The 15,425-nt window shown below is 42.1% G+C and overlaps 1 protein-coding gene across 2 annotated transcripts in view; it reads right to left on the bottom strand.

Moving 5' to 3' along the window:
• LOC126542294 (elongation factor-like GTPase 1) overlaps nt 1–14,916 on the bottom strand; it is a 168,409-nt gene extending 153,493 nt beyond the window's left edge. For both annotated transcript variants that reach the window (XM_055077149.2, XM_050189311.3), the window contains exons 1-8: nt 14,498–14,916; nt 14,262–14,329; nt 13,614–13,698; nt 12,778–12,905; nt 10,729–10,866; nt 10,064–10,159; nt 6,355–6,470; nt 2,137–2,260 (exon numbers count right to left, since the gene is read on the bottom strand). In XM_055077149.2, the coding sequence (XP_054933124.1) occupies nt 2,137–2,260; nt 6,355–6,470; nt 10,064–10,159; nt 10,729–10,866; nt 12,778–12,905; nt 13,614–13,698; nt 14,262–14,329; nt 14,498–14,588 (846 nt within the window). In that variant the 5' untranslated portion in view covers nt 14,589–14,916. The remainder of the gene's footprint in view (nt 1–2,136; nt 2,261–6,354; nt 6,471–10,063; nt 10,160–10,728; nt 10,867–12,777; nt 12,906–13,613; nt 13,699–14,261; nt 14,330–14,497) is intronic.
• Between the last annotated feature and the right edge of the window lie 509 nt (nt 14,917–15,425).

Here is a 15,425-nt window from a genome sequence, read left to right as displayed (position 1 = left end):
TACTGGAGGCCTGCGGCACACATTGCCCGTGGACAGAGGCAAAAACAAGAGGAGGAAACAAAAAAAGTACAAATGACGTTTCACTTTGTGAATGCGGGTGATGCACAAGTGTATGGGTGCTAGAGCACACAAGAAGCTATCTGCCCTTGGTGTGTGCAAAGACACCCATTGCATCGCAAACGTATTCAAGACAGGGCTTGCACGGCAGTGCCATACGCAGCAGCTGCTGGTGTAGAATGCCCCCTTAAAAACATTTGCTTAATAACTAAATTAACAAGCGTGGTGTCAGCGCACACAGGCAAACATGAACACATCACACTCGATGACCGCGGACACTCACTGTCAAAGCACTGGCGTCAGGAATCGCGGCAGCAGCAGTGAGCAAAGTGACCTTCGTGTTGTCTGCCGCTTCAACGAAAACTGAGCGGCGAGAACACAGTGAATGCAAACCTACAAGCCATTTGCCTACCTAAAATGTGCCCCCAAAGCAGATCACTTTCAAGACAAAGCCTGTGTGACCACGCACGGCCAAACACCCCCCCCCTCGCCTCCGCCGGTACCATGCGCACGACAGAAGATGGCGTACTTCTTCCCCCCTTTCCTCCCTTGCGCACACGAAATTGAGCTGCCATCGATGGCTCACCATGGCACGCTTTCACTCACACCCACAGCATACGACGCGTGAGGATGATGTTATTACAAGACAGACCCGGTGTGTCCGTTTCGCAAACAAAACCTGTAGCAACAGCTAGACGAGGTCAACCCAGCGCGCCTATGCCCACCTTCACCCTCTGCGATGCTTCGCCTTGTTTCTCCTTCCCCACTTTGCTCAATTTTCCTCTAAGTGGCATTGCTTTGCCACGCGCTCAGCACGCTCCTCAGTACTTTCGCTAGCTTGGAGCCTGTACTGATGACCTGTGAGGCAGCAGATGCCTGCTTGAACTCCCTAGTGATCTTATCCAGCAGCATGAAGGCACAGGATTTTTAAGGTCATTAGGTGAGATGACGTCGTTTGTCGCTGTTTATCGATTTGCACAGAAACAACACACATCCATCACGACGGGATGAAATCAAGCAAAAGTACCACTTGAAGACAGTTTTCTCAAGTTCAGCTAAGTAAATGTTTTTTATGTCATTTTTACACTGTTGTAAGTCTACTTCATTTATCATTTTAAAGTAAAATATTTGGATGCACCTGGTCATGTTGCCGATTATTCTTCTGATAAGACGAAAAAATTTTCATGGTCACTTCGTGTTCGCCTTAAAGGGAGCCTACTTAATTAGGAATAAATAAATGTAGTTTTCCCTTATAAAGAAGACTGTGAGATTGCCACATCTACATCAAAATTGGTCACTACTAAAGAATGTCTAATATTATTAAAATTACGATAAACACTATTATCCATTAGTCAAATTTTTGTAGTGTTTTCAGTCTTAAAGGAAGCCTGCTTAATAAAGAATAAATAAAGGCAGTTTTCCCCTATAAAGAAGACTGTGAGAATGTCACATCTATATCAAGATTTGACACTCCTAAAGATTGTCTAATATTATTAAAATTACCATAGGCACTATTATCCAATAGTCAAATTTTTAATTAGTTAGTTATGTAGGGCTATATGGTGCAAAAGCAACAGAGGCTATGATGTGCACACCACATTTTTGTAGTATTTGCAGGCAAAATTGGGCAGTATTACACCCAAAAATGTTTTCATAAGTTTTCCTGCAAACACCCATGTTTTATGTGCACTAGCAAACTTTGAAAGGCTTCACATAATGAGAAAATTGCTTAGTGAAAAATATTTCGCAAGCAGACTTTGTGCAGTGCTCCAAGAAGCGATTAGATTATTTTTGTAGAAGAAAATTTGAGAACATCGAGCGGACACTGGGCACGAAATTACCTAAGTGATGTTCAAAACAGAACCATCAAACATCAGAAATCTGATAACTTAGACAAATCTCCGTTTCCTTTAGACACTGAAATTCATGCAAGTCAACTCTAATCTGCATAGCGTTTCTGTATGGAAGCAATTGTTTTCTTGCCTATGTCAGAAGAGGGCAGTAAGCCTTCTGATAAAAGGAAATGTGTACTGCCAAGATTAACAAACAAATCTAAACAAGTGATAATCAAAATCTTACCTGAGCACCTTTGAAGATTCGCTTAGCCTTGACATTAATGTAGTAATCTCCCCAAAGAGTTTTCTCGAGAACTTGTCTCTTCATGCCCAACTTCTCAGCATACAGCTGAGCGAACTGGGATGTACTGAAGGCAGCGGAATAAAGAAAAAAAAAAAAAAAAAAATATATATATATATATATATATATACATATAGAAGTAATTTCAAGTGATTTTGTAGTCACCATGTTCAACATCAACTTCAAGCTTAGAGCTTAAACAATTCATTTTGCCAAAGTAACTCCTGAAAGAACATAGGTCATTTTTATGATATGAGAAAAAAAAAAAGCCTGCCCCATTATGACATACTAAAAATATTTTGCTAAAGATACTAATCTTTAGAATATGTACTAAAAAGTTGAAAATAATTATGCACTTTTAAAACAACATCGGATAGTCCTAAGATGAAGGATTAGCCTTAGAATGGGAGGAAAACATACAAGGTAAATCTCCATCCCAGTTAAAATTTTTCTGAGCCACAGTTGTCAAGTTTTAGGGCCATATAACATTTTATATTCTCCTATAAAAGTCCTGCGAAACACATTTTTTTTGTGACCAAGCAGCTTAATAAAGATTTCAAAAGAGATATGGACTATAATGATAATTAAAATGCTCAGACACATTTTTCTGCAGTCACAAGGGCCATTTTTTTTTTTTTTTTGCTGAATATCAACGATGACCAATGTACCACCTGCATACTCAAAATGCTAGGGCCAAGTACTGAAACGTACTTAAGCTTGCCATTTCAAGCAGTTTATGTCTGTGAAACGAGGCCTCCACATGGAAGCCGAAATCCGCATGGAAGCCGAAATCTATAATACTTATTAAAATCACCCTTTTAGTCAGCAACCTTTTCCTCTCTTTGACATGAATTCCCACTCACGAACTTGAGCGTAATGAAAGCTGCATTGCAGTGATGCGAGGAGGAGGCTTCAGATGTAGGAGTGTGATTATTTGATTTGCAAATCAAATATCAACTATATTCAACTTTTAGAATATTTGATAAATTCAGTGCGGAGACCCACGCAGTGCCATGTTGCATGTACCGCGGATGCAAAAGGAGATCTGAGTGTGCAGCATATGGGATGCCCCAGCTAACGCAGTAGCAGACTTCATCACTGCAAGCGTTCCCCGGCGTTGTGCGTCTAGAGGTGACACTCCAGATCACAGAATGTTTGACAGGAGGCAAATCATGCTGAACCTTACAATTAAACAGCGTGGACGGTGCCGGCTATGCGTAGAGTGGGGATCGAGCCATGTGATGTACGATTTTCTTGTCTGAAGCGCAGATTGGCCTTACGATAAACTACCTGCCGTAAAGTTGGAATAGCCCTCCTGTATTTTGCAGAAAAACTGGAAATCCAATAAATAATAGAGTGCTTTTCGTAAAAAAGCAGGTCCACTATTTGGTATTTTGTACAAACTCACATGTATTTTGTACAACAGAATGCCACTAATTCATTAGTTTCCAAGGAGAAAAAAGCACTCGATTCTATTCAACAAAAGCTGAATCGATAAATTTTTTTTCATTTTTTTTTTCAGACCTTCATATAGTACTAGAATGGGGCTGCAAGCAGTGCTGGTATACTAATTTGGTGTTTCCTTTAATAAAAGTAGACCATAATGTACATCTTAATTTCTGTGTACCTAAGTTACTTATAGGTTGCAACATTCGTTATGAAATGCTAAGAGACTCTCGAGTATGCGCAGCACAGCATTTTCTTGCCCAAAATTTGTAAACATTGAATTTTGTGAAAAGGTTTCAGATATTCGATTCGATATTCAGCTTTCTTTCTTGATGCCATTTGATATTCAATTCGAAATCTATTTGCACATCCTTACTCAGACGTTTACACAGAAGTCACTGAGCACATGCTGATGGGCGAGTTGAATATACATGATTACAACGAAGGTGACAAATAAAACAACGGACGAAGGAAGGCGACGTGGGACAAACACGTAGGTGCATACGTGGTTGTCCCGTGTCGCCTTGCTTCATCCATTGTTTTATTTGGCGCCGTCGTTGTAATACACAGAAGTGGCACATGTTTATCCTCCAGCAACTCAAGCAGCAACTCAACACATACACCACTGTGCAATACATGGAAATGTTTTGCACATTGTGGCACAAAGAGAGTGCTTGCACGCAGTGCCCTGTAAAGCACGAAAGGTAGTGTGGCAGCCCTGCAGCTAGTGTAATCATGACCACTCACACTTAAAGGGATACTGAACCAAAATATGAAAAAACGAGAGAAGCCTCGAAATTCGACTCTGAAAACACGAATATTCCAATACGCAGTGCTTATTTCACATATATTTAATCGGATGGCTGTATTTTTTAATGACAGTGAGCGCGTGGCGGCTGCACGTTGGCATGCACGGGGCTGCGCGCCGACTGCCATGACGTCATGTGTGCCGGCTTGTAGCAGCTGCAGCAGCACCAACCACAGAGTTTCTTTCAATAATTACTAGAGGGAACTCTGGCACTGCAATCATTCAGCCACCATGGGAATGAAGAGAAGTGCATGAATTTGTCTGATCTTCGTGCTTGTGGATTCAGACGTTCTTGCAGCTTTGTTTATTATGCTTTTTATGCCTTCATCGTTGCAAATTTCAGAGCAATCTATACTCTCAGCAGTGCAGAAGATGCTAAGAACACGCACAATCTCTACTAACTGTGACGATTAAGCTTGTCAAGGTGGCCAAATAGAAATGCACCAAGCGTCTCAAGGCGCTTGCTTGCCCGCGATAAGCTTATAAGGGCATTTTATGTCGCTCATCGATGCATGCATCAGTGGCATAATGGTTTCAATATCAGGCTTCTGTGCTAGAGGCTCGTGTTTGAAACCTGCCATTGGACAATTTTAATAATGTTTATTTGTTTATTACGCAGCACTTTGTTGAAAATTATGAGCTTACAAAGACACAAAGCCTTTTGAAGCTGGAAGGACGAGGTTTAGGCAAATCCATGCACTTGCCATAATTCCCATGCTGGGTCAACCGCTCCCATTGCAGCTCCCGCATACACTAGTGCCACAGTTCCCTCTCGTAATTATTGTAAGAAACTCTTTGGCAGTAACAGAGGTGGGCAACTGGCGCTTGTATGACATCCATACGCTTTGATCTTTGCACCCATGTTGGCCGCGATGACTGCGCATTGCAAATCCATATCCTTCGATGCTTTGGCTTTACCAGAAAGGTATGACACGGCTTATCTAGCCTGACGATACTTTTTTTCACACCCTTGTGCACAGCAGCGTAGAAGCATTCTCCCACATTGTACCAGGTGCTTCACTGATCACATTACAACGCAGCACACAACACAAACAGCGATTCTGAAGACTTGGGCACAAGCTCCGCTTCTGAATACAAGTATGCAGCCATGAGCAACTGTGCAGTTGAGACGTTTTTTGCTGCCGTCTAGCACTGTCCATGCGGGTGGAGAGACGCAGAGGATGGCTGGCACGCCAGTATCCAGTGGAGACAACATCACAGAAACGCCACTTTCTCTAGCTCATGGTTCAGCCGCTAGACATGGCATTTTGCATTCAATGCATTAAATTCATTATTTTCTGCTAGTTTCTGCCTGAAAACAAGATTGTGTCACCTAATTTCGGAACGCAAGCTTTCATTTGGGCTAAAAATCCTGGCAGCAAAAGTTTTGTTCAGTATCCCTTTAAAGGCATATTAACAGCGATAAACTCAGTTGTTTTCATCGCAACAAAAATGACTTATTTCATGCACAGAACAGTCATGAGTAGTTAGCCCCCACGCTACCGTTAAAGACAGTCTTCAATTGCTTGATGTATTGCTGCCAATAACTTCGGTATCACAGCGCACCATTAAGGCTCCCCTAAATACTGACTGGCCATTTGAAATTATTACAACAGAGAGCGGATAGGGAGCACTGCAAGTGAACGATAAGATGTCAACTAGCAAAAGATGGACGTCTGTTGCCAGCATGTTTAGTTATAGAAAATGGGAGGGATAGAAGGCATGCGCAATGGACATGGTGCAAATGTGACCAACTGACTTAGCAGACTGCAGCATAGACACTGAGTGGTGCTCCCCAGTAATCTTCTAGCAAAAGCATAAATGGATTAAGATGCTATTGCCAACGTTCACATCAAGCGGGCAAGTTGCAAGGCTCTCTCATGAGTCAATACGACGAGTATCCCTACCTGAATCCCCAGCCATCAAAAGCACTGGCGAACACAACATTTCCCTGCTCTGGGGAAAAGTACAGCGTGGAGTCATCAGCATCATCAAGACCACTCGTCCAGTCGAACACTGAGGCCTTTAGAAAGGAAAACATTCAGGTGCATATTAGGACATGCAAGTGTGATTTGTAGACTCACTGTTGCTCCAGATTAAAGCCACTTAATCATGATGCTGGAATATTAATGCAACCAGTGCAAGTGCATCAAAATAGAACCATTCAACACAAAAACAGTCCCCCCCCATGACTGGACTACACTTAAATAAACAAATGCCGTATGCCATATGTGGAACGCCTCAACTCCCTAACAAAAGAATTTTAGCGAACTTCAGCTACTCTTCTGGCTTTGAACTTATATTCTGTGACAGCAGTTAGCCATTTAGGTTTCACCAACATCCCCCACCTTGTGCAAAGCTTCTGCAATGTTGCCCAAGCTCCCCCGACTGTATACAACAACGAAAACACAATGACAATGATGAGGATGGCAGTATAATGAGTATGACAGAATAATAAACACGACAGGGATGCAGCATCCCAACAACAGCAATGACAACGGCAATAATAACGGCAAAGTGATGACGGTGGTGAACAAAGCAACATGGTGAGGATTACAACTAGACAATGGCACAACAATATCAGTGTGATTAAAGTGCTGTCACAGTAAAATGTTGAACGAGGGGTTCACATTCTACGAGGGTTGATCAAAAAATAGGGTTCCCAATAAGCTCCAACCAAACGAGAAGGTGCGAGGCAAAATCCGGCAACGGTGCTGCGCGCAGCTGTTCCCCAACTCTCGATTGCCCTCAGCTGTGCTTCCCTGCACCGCTCATTCTTGGCTCAGCAGCCGTCCGATATGGAGGTTCCCATTGTTGATCCCGCCAAGTGCGAGATTCATTCCGTAATTTGCTTTTTGCCCACCAAAGGGACTCCACCCGTGGATATTCATTGTCAGTTGACAGAGGTGCATGGCGACAAGTGTATGTCTGTTCAACACGTCTGAAAGTGGTGAAGGGAGTTTAATGCCGGTCGGAAGGAAGTCCACGATGAAGAACGGAGTGAAAGACCATCAGTTTCGGAGGCGGTTATCGAGATGGTCCAATGCAAAGGGCTTAACAGGAGGATCACTGTCCGTGAACTTGTTGCTCAGATTCCTGGGAGTTCTTACGGTACAGTAGAAAGAGCTTTGACTGAAAAATTGGGGTATCACAAGTGTTGTGCTTCGCTGGGTACCATGGCTATTGACATCAAACCACAAGGAGAAACACCTTGACTGTGCTCGCCAGTTTCTTCAAAAGTGTCAAGAAGATAAGGAAGGATTGTTGGACTCCATTGTTAGGGACACAAAACGTGGCAACAGAACTGCTTGTTGGCCTAGTTGGTGCATGCTAAAAGACATGTTTTTTACCGCAACTGAACACATACAAAAGGAAGACACATAAAGACACATAACATGAACTAAATCTAATGAAAGATGGCGTGGCACATTTGCCTGAGCACTGCAAGGCCTGCATGTGCAAACCATGGTTTTCTGAGATTAGGATTCTTGGCAGAAGTAGATTTCAAACAGCAAGTGAGCTGATGGAAGCTTACTATATAAAAAAGAAAGGTACAAATTGCATTAGTGATACATCTATCGCGCTCTATAAAAGCCGCCCGTGTTGTCTTTATGTGTCTTCCTTTTGTGTGTGTTCAATTGCGGCAAAATACATGTCTTTTAACAAAACGTGGGTGTTTCATTTCACTCCCAAAATGAAACAAAAATTCAAACAATGGCGTCACTCAGAGTCACCAGTCACAAAGAAGTTCAAACAAACTCCTACTGGCAAAGTCATGGCCAGTGTTTTTTGGGATCATAAGGGGATACTGCTGATCGATTTCATGGAACGTGGGACAACAATCAACTCAGAGAGTTATTGTGCAACACTAAGAAAACTCAGGCGAGCTATCCAGAACTGCCGGTGAGGATGACTGGCAGCCGATGTAACACTGCTTCACGACAACGCCCGACCTCACGTCTCCCGTTAAACTCAGGAACTTTTGACAAACTTTGGGTGGACTGTCGTGCCCCACCCACCGTATAGTCCAGACCTCGCGCCTAGTGATTATCATTTGTTCCCCAAGTTAAAGGAACATTTGAGTGGCCAACGCTTCCAGAGCGACAAGGAAGTCAAGGAAGAGGTAAAACGCTTCCTCTATAGGATGGCGGCGGAGTCTTATGACAGTGGGTTACAGAAATTGGAGCACCGTCTCCAAAAATGTGTAGAAAAAGATGGTGATTATGTAGAAAAATAGAGCAAAGTTTCATCTTTCCAATGATGTAAATTTCTATGAGAATAAACAATGTTGTCTATTTCTAAAATTGATGGGAGCCTTATTTCTGGATCAATCCTCCTATATTAATTAAACAATGCATGGATCATGGCACAATGTTGAATGCTGCAGTGTAGCAGAACAGATAGATGAACTGACAAAAGTTAACACTGTTTAGAGCTTTTGAACTGCTATCACAGCAAAAAGCATGAGAACATGCTAAGACTGTTTCACAAAGTTATAGCCATGCACAAATCTGAAAAATAACTATATGTAGTGTTTCAGAAAATGAGTTCAGAATTTCTTAAAGATAAGGAAGTTGAGATCCTTGAGCGATTTCATCGGGACTGCTTTTAACACAGCAGTAAACATCTCTACTCAAAGTAGTAATCCAAACAAGACAGAACTTTACAGGAAGATGAAGGCTAGAAGTGATGAGCAGTGGTCGAAAAAGGAACGTCGCTGAAGCTAACGTTTTGATAAGGGGACTTGTCACGAAGGCAAGTCCCCTTGTCAAAACGTTAGCTTCAGCGATATTCTTTGTTCGACTACTGCTCATTGCCTGAAGTTTGTAATCAGGCAAGTAATTACAAAAATTAAACTGAGAGTCACACAACTGATTCTAACCAGGGTGTAACCTGAAGCCTGTCATCCAAAGAGTTTATAATCGCTCCAGGCTGGTCAAAAGCTGAGTTTTAATTTCTGTGAAGTAATAAATTCCAGCAAATTTCGCTTAGCTCACACTGCAAGACCAAAGAGCACAAATGGCAGGCCGATAGCAGGCACCCAGGAGTGACCTCACTGATTCTGCTTCCCTGCCTGGCAATCCTGAAGAGAGAGTGATCATAGTTTGATAATGACGCTCCCTCATGCTTGTGTGCTAATGAGGCAGAATTGGTTGTGTCACTACTGAACACCTGCTAGGGATGTGCAGCAGGAATCTTCAGCCTTGCAGTTTCAGATGGGTCAAATTAGCCCAAATTTATTACTCCACGCAAATTAGCAGCGTCAAATTTTGTGCAAGTCTGGAAGCAGTTCTGAAACCTTTGAATGACGGGCTTCAAACCTCTAAAGACGTTTATGCTTGAAAGACAGTCCTAGTTTTTTCAGTAGAGTGCATTTGCACTGGTGCAAATTAGGTTTGAATGCAGCGCTGCAGGAGCAGTTTTCGCTGTGCAACTCAGAACGGTATGTATTATGCAAAATATAAACTCCTGTAAACTGTACTTCGTTTCGCAGCATATGGGGCATCATGATAACATTGTATTGAATTCAGCTACGTTAGGTATGTATGCTAAAACCGGTTCTTTAACACGGCATGAAAATGGGTAATAAATTGTAAGCAATACTTATGTACTCACATCATCAAATTTCTCTGTGGGATTATCTACGGATATTTCATTCGACGTTTTCTCCAGCACATCTGCAGTGAAAAGCTCCCCAACAACAGCATTCACCTGCATAGAAGCAATATACGGGAAGGTCAGTTCAGTTAGTCATATCTAATCTAGTGAGCCATTTTACAGTGAAGATGATAAGGAGAACTCACAACCGCTTTCGTTCAGTGGTGAAGGAAGACATACAGTGCATGCTCAGTACCAATCATCAACCCAACCTGCATCACGGCTCTGATTTCTTTCATTAAAATGTAATTAACAATGATTATGAAACAAAAGTTAATTTACGTACACCTCACAAGAAGAAAGAAAACCTTCATTGCAAAGTCGTTTTTAGTAAGTAATCCGTAATTTTTGTTTCTCGTGCTGTGTTTTATCTGCTTCGGGAGCCCCGGCGCAGCCATATAACCAGGGCATCGGTGAGAACATGCACGCAGTGTCAGTGATGCATCATCCCTAAGGATCAGTCAGCAAATGGACTTCTAGTACATTCGGCGGGTGTGAGAACGTGCTTATACAGCTTCGCTGTCTTTGATGCATCAGTTGCTGAGACTGACAACTGAAGTTGTGCAAAGGATTTCTTACACATTTCAAATAATAGGGCAATGAAGTAAAAGTAAGCATCTTGCCTGTTCAAGGATCTGTTGGAGGTGTATGTATGCATCCAGAGGTGCCATTTTTTTCTCGAGGATAAGGCGATCTATCTTGTTGAGTACCAACAGTGGCTTTAGGTTTTCTGAATAAGCGAGATTCAGGGCAACTTTAGTCTGGAAAAAGAGAATGTCAAACATCCTTATACATGTTACCACACCCTCTCTTGGAGCTCTTCATGGGAGAAGAAACCAACTACGATAACAGAAATAAAGGAAACTACTACTATAGCATCAATGCAGGCTTAAATCTTCAGCCTCAGCCAGCTGTTGTATTAGGCAGGCATAAAAAACCACCAGTACCCGGCAAATCCAATCTCTTGAATTCTGATGTTAATTCACTTAGCATTAAGGCAACGGAGCAACACATCGTGCTGCCACCACAGAAATGCGTGATGTGCGAGACATGTACTGCTGTTCGGCTCCTCTCTCGCGCTTCCCTCAGGCTACGCTGTGCAATCTAGCAGCGCTGCCTTGAAGTTCGAGCATGGCCTCCAAGATGTGTGGAGCACTGGTATGTGCCAATACTGAGAACTGTTCCCTTGATTCCTGCGCGCATTAGTGGTGCAACGCTAAAGCATTAAGCTGCTGTGAAATTTTGATTTTTTTTTTCGTTCTACGGCATGAAAGAGGGCAGATATGGGCATACATATATAGGTACATAAATACCACAAGGTGGGTGAAGTTCCCCGAGATTACTGATCACATTGAAAAAAATGTTTAAATTGCGCCTTTACAAAATACGGTCTCTGGGGTCTTCCAAAGTATCACTGAAGTATACAGAAGACTTGCTAATTTGAGACTCAATTAGATTTCCCAGACAACCGGTCATAGCACTACACCCAGTGATCTCATCTTATTTCTGTTCATTTTGAAACCATTCTGCCTTCGTGAGCAGCAAGGTTGTTACTTGCAAGGTAGTTCATGAGAAATGCACATAAAAGTTAAGATCAAAAATGCTTGACAATGGCTGGCACATGGCGTGGCCAGCGCAGTCCAGTACAGCTTAAATGTTTACAACTTTAATTGACTCTTTAGGCTTTAAACATTGAGAGAGGTATCGCCCGCATAAGTGATCATGTTCATACAGATTTGAAGAGTACAAACGAGACAGTAAATAAAGTGGGAATTCGGTGAACCAAAGGTACGTCAAACTGAGATGCATGAAGTGATGCATATACTGCAACTAATATGCACAAAACAATGTATAAGCAGCAATTCACTTATTGCAGCATCAGTTAGGCACCTCTGGTTTCACCAGGGTGGTTGTTTGGGTGCGTTCATACTGTGTTCTCAATGTATGACAGTGCAAAAAATAAAGGTACAAGGCATATACGTTGCTCAGAGATGTGTAAAAAAAAGGACAAGAAAAATTAGCTTACATTCAGATTTTACTTAAAATCAAGAGCAAGAACCCCAAAACCGAGTCAAGTAGATAACTTGCCATATTTCACACTTTGACTTCATGCCACAAGTCTCCTCATTTAATTCTTCCCTAGCATTCTTTTTCCGTGTTCTCCCTCCCTCCTTACTGCCCTCCCCTCTTCTCTCCTTCCCTGTCTCTTTTTCAGTGTGTCCTTGAGTGGCATGAATGTGATACACACAGAGCCATCATGCTAAAAAATTTCATGCGAGTTATTTCTCTAACCATCGCCATTACAAAGGCTAGTTGAGCACTGGCTCATACAATGAACTGCACACTTACTCTCACTTAGCAGCGTTGCATATGACCGAACAAACAACAATGAAGTGGAATGATGACTGTTAACACATCAGCAACGTTTTACTGGTGGCAAAACGAACCAGAGATTCACTCATGCTATCAATCCTGAATGCTTCAAACCTTAATGTTGTTAAAGCTTCAAGGAGTGGCAGAAGCAGCTAGCTCCTATTTGTGCAGGGTGATTAAGTGGTGCTCTACAGTGAACTTTTCATTATAAAATTTTTTAATGAGCTTCATTCCAATCCATAATGCAGCCAGTGCAATAAATTTGGCTATATATATAAAGAAACAATTGTTCCACTCACCTGTGCACAGACACCTTCTACAACGTCAACAACAATGACAGCACCATCACAGAGTTGAACAGCTGCCATGACCTCACTGGTGAAATCAACATGGCCAGGCGAGTCTATAAGGTTGACTAGCAAAGCTCCTAAAAATGTAAGAAAACTAAATTAACACCAACTATACTGGCCTGTGTTCACAGTGATGTTTAAGCCCTGGAATGGAGGTTTCTGCTATGTCAAACCAGCACTACAGGGACACCCTAAATCAATCTAGACTGATAAAAGTATTCTTTCCAAACTCTATTTTATTAGAACAGGAAAGTAATGTCGAAGTTCATTTGTTTGAACTTCAAATGCCACTGCTGAGATATCAATGTGACATAACAGATTTCAAGGCACTTTTGCATGTTTGGGCCATTGTCACACAGTAAAAGCTTTTGAAGCTAGCTAATTAGTTTTTCTACATAAATGATGGAGTCCATCTTTACCAATAAAAAATTAACTAGGCATAAGCAGGTGCCGTCAAAATCCATGACTTCACAGCAGGATGGCATGGCGACTCTGGCATTATAGCCACTCGCTTTATGTTTTTGAGTCTTTCCTCTTTAACCAAGCCTCCCTGATGGTAACAGGATATTTTTGGTACTGCAGCAGGGTAATTTATTAATACATCTGAAATTATATTTCTCTTCAGTGTCTCTTTAAACTCCATTGGTACCAATGTGGAGATTTGTTGGCTCGAGCAATAGCCCCTTCTCCTTGTTAAAGGTCAATGTGCAAGAAGATTATGCTGTCCATGTGCCTGTGTTGCAACTGTTGTTGTTGTACAGTGAATGTGAAGGCTTACAACATACGTTTGGGATAGTAAAGTGTGATTGCACTGGACTTCATGGTGATTCCACGCTCTTGTTCATCCTTTCTGCTGTCCAGATAGCGCAACTGCAAGGAGGCACAAATGAAATATGCATCCTTAACCCCATTAGGTGGACGCAGCAAACATTGCACAAAGCAAGTGATAGCACGTGATACACCAGATTTCATAGAGGCTTGTGAAGAGGAAAATTAGAAAAATGCTTGATAGTGCTGACCCCGATGAGTGTAAACTACTAATAAGTGCACCAACTGTCTGCTGAAAACACATTTTTGTTTTAATATACAAATACATGTCAGTTTAAGACGTTCAATTTAAGCGTACTAAGCTTAAGCGGAACTGCATGGAAAAGAAATGCATTCAGGGTATGCTGTTTATTTGCATGTCATCAGTGTGATATAATTCAGATGCAACCATCTTAATGTGTAACAACAATCGGCGGCAGGCATCGCTCCGTATGGGGAAATCAGTCCCGTCAAAACAGACGATACGATGAAAACATGAAACTGTCAGACACGTTAATGCAGGTCAACGCATGGTTCTAAACAAAAATAGGTCGATGAGAAAACACGTCAGCGTTCCGGGTGTGGCGTGCAAGTAAGCAGAAAATGAAATGGATGATATTACGAACCTTTCCGGCTAATTTTTGCGATATGATGCCGTTGCTAGCAACTAGCGAATCTGCCAGCGTTGTTTTTCCTGCAAAAGAAAGGCACAATACAGTTGGCAGTGGCTTGCATTCTCGATCCAGCGCTAAATTAGCGTAATGTAAAAACATTCTCTACGCCACAAACCACTCATTTGCAAGCAGTGACACCTTAAATCTTGTGACTGCGTGAAAGATGGTTCGCGCAGCACTGCACTAACCATGGTCCACATGGGCGAGTATACATATGTTTCGGATGTTTTGAGTGCGTTGTTGCAGCTCCTGAATCTTCTCGACCGAGATTCGCTTCATGGTTTCAGTTTCACTCTTACTAAATATATAAGAAAGTAAACTAAAACGGTACGGTTCACTACACTCTTAGTCACACAGTTATTGCACAAACACTTCGTGTCAGTCTGGCTTTCACTGCATATTGAGTAGCAGCTTCACAGTATGTCCTCTTACTAAATATATGAGAAAATAAACTAAATCGGTACGGTTCACGACACTCTTAGTCGCACAGTTATTGCACAAACACTTCGTGTCAGTCTGGATTTCACTGCATTTTGAGTCGCAGCTTCACAGCACATACTCGCTCGCACGCCCGCTACGCTCGCCAAAACACGCTTGCGCATTTGGCTTTGGCTTGAACTTTTGGCTTCGACTTCGTATAAAAGCCGAATGATCGACGATGTTTACATCGCTCGTGCTGATGGCATGTATGGAAGCGCCGCTTCTGCTTGCTTTTCCTGGTGATTAATGTTTACGGTTTTTACTGCGTGATTACCCAGCGAAAGAAGGCACGACATATGAAAAACGTAAACTAGCATAGCGCAAGTTTGCGGTTGAGATGTTTTGTCTCGTATCACCTTTGTTGCAATAACTATGCAATGTGTTACAACGTTTCTATTATATTGGGTTTGAGTAAGTTACCTGCAGTTTCGGACTATCAAGCCTTTGCAATGCTTGCACAGCACGACTATAGTTACACCTATTGCGTTGAACAGTATTATAAAGCAACGATTTAAGAGGAAGCTTTAGCTCGGGCCCAACTCCGACGCGGCCTATTCAAATACATGTAAAAACGCAAAAACGTTTTTCTGAGATAACCCCTGGACCGATTTTAATGAAATTTGTTGCTTTTGAGAG

The sequence above is a fragment of the Dermacentor andersoni genome, chromosome 2 (assembly GCF_023375885.2).
Source record: "Dermacentor andersoni chromosome 2, qqDerAnde1_hic_scaffold, whole genome shotgun sequence".
Taxonomy (NCBI): domain Eukaryota; kingdom Metazoa; phylum Arthropoda; class Arachnida; order Ixodida; family Ixodidae; genus Dermacentor; species Dermacentor andersoni.
The sequence above is the reverse complement of the archived record's forward strand: the minus strand, read 5'-3'. Positions and strand labels throughout refer to the sequence as shown.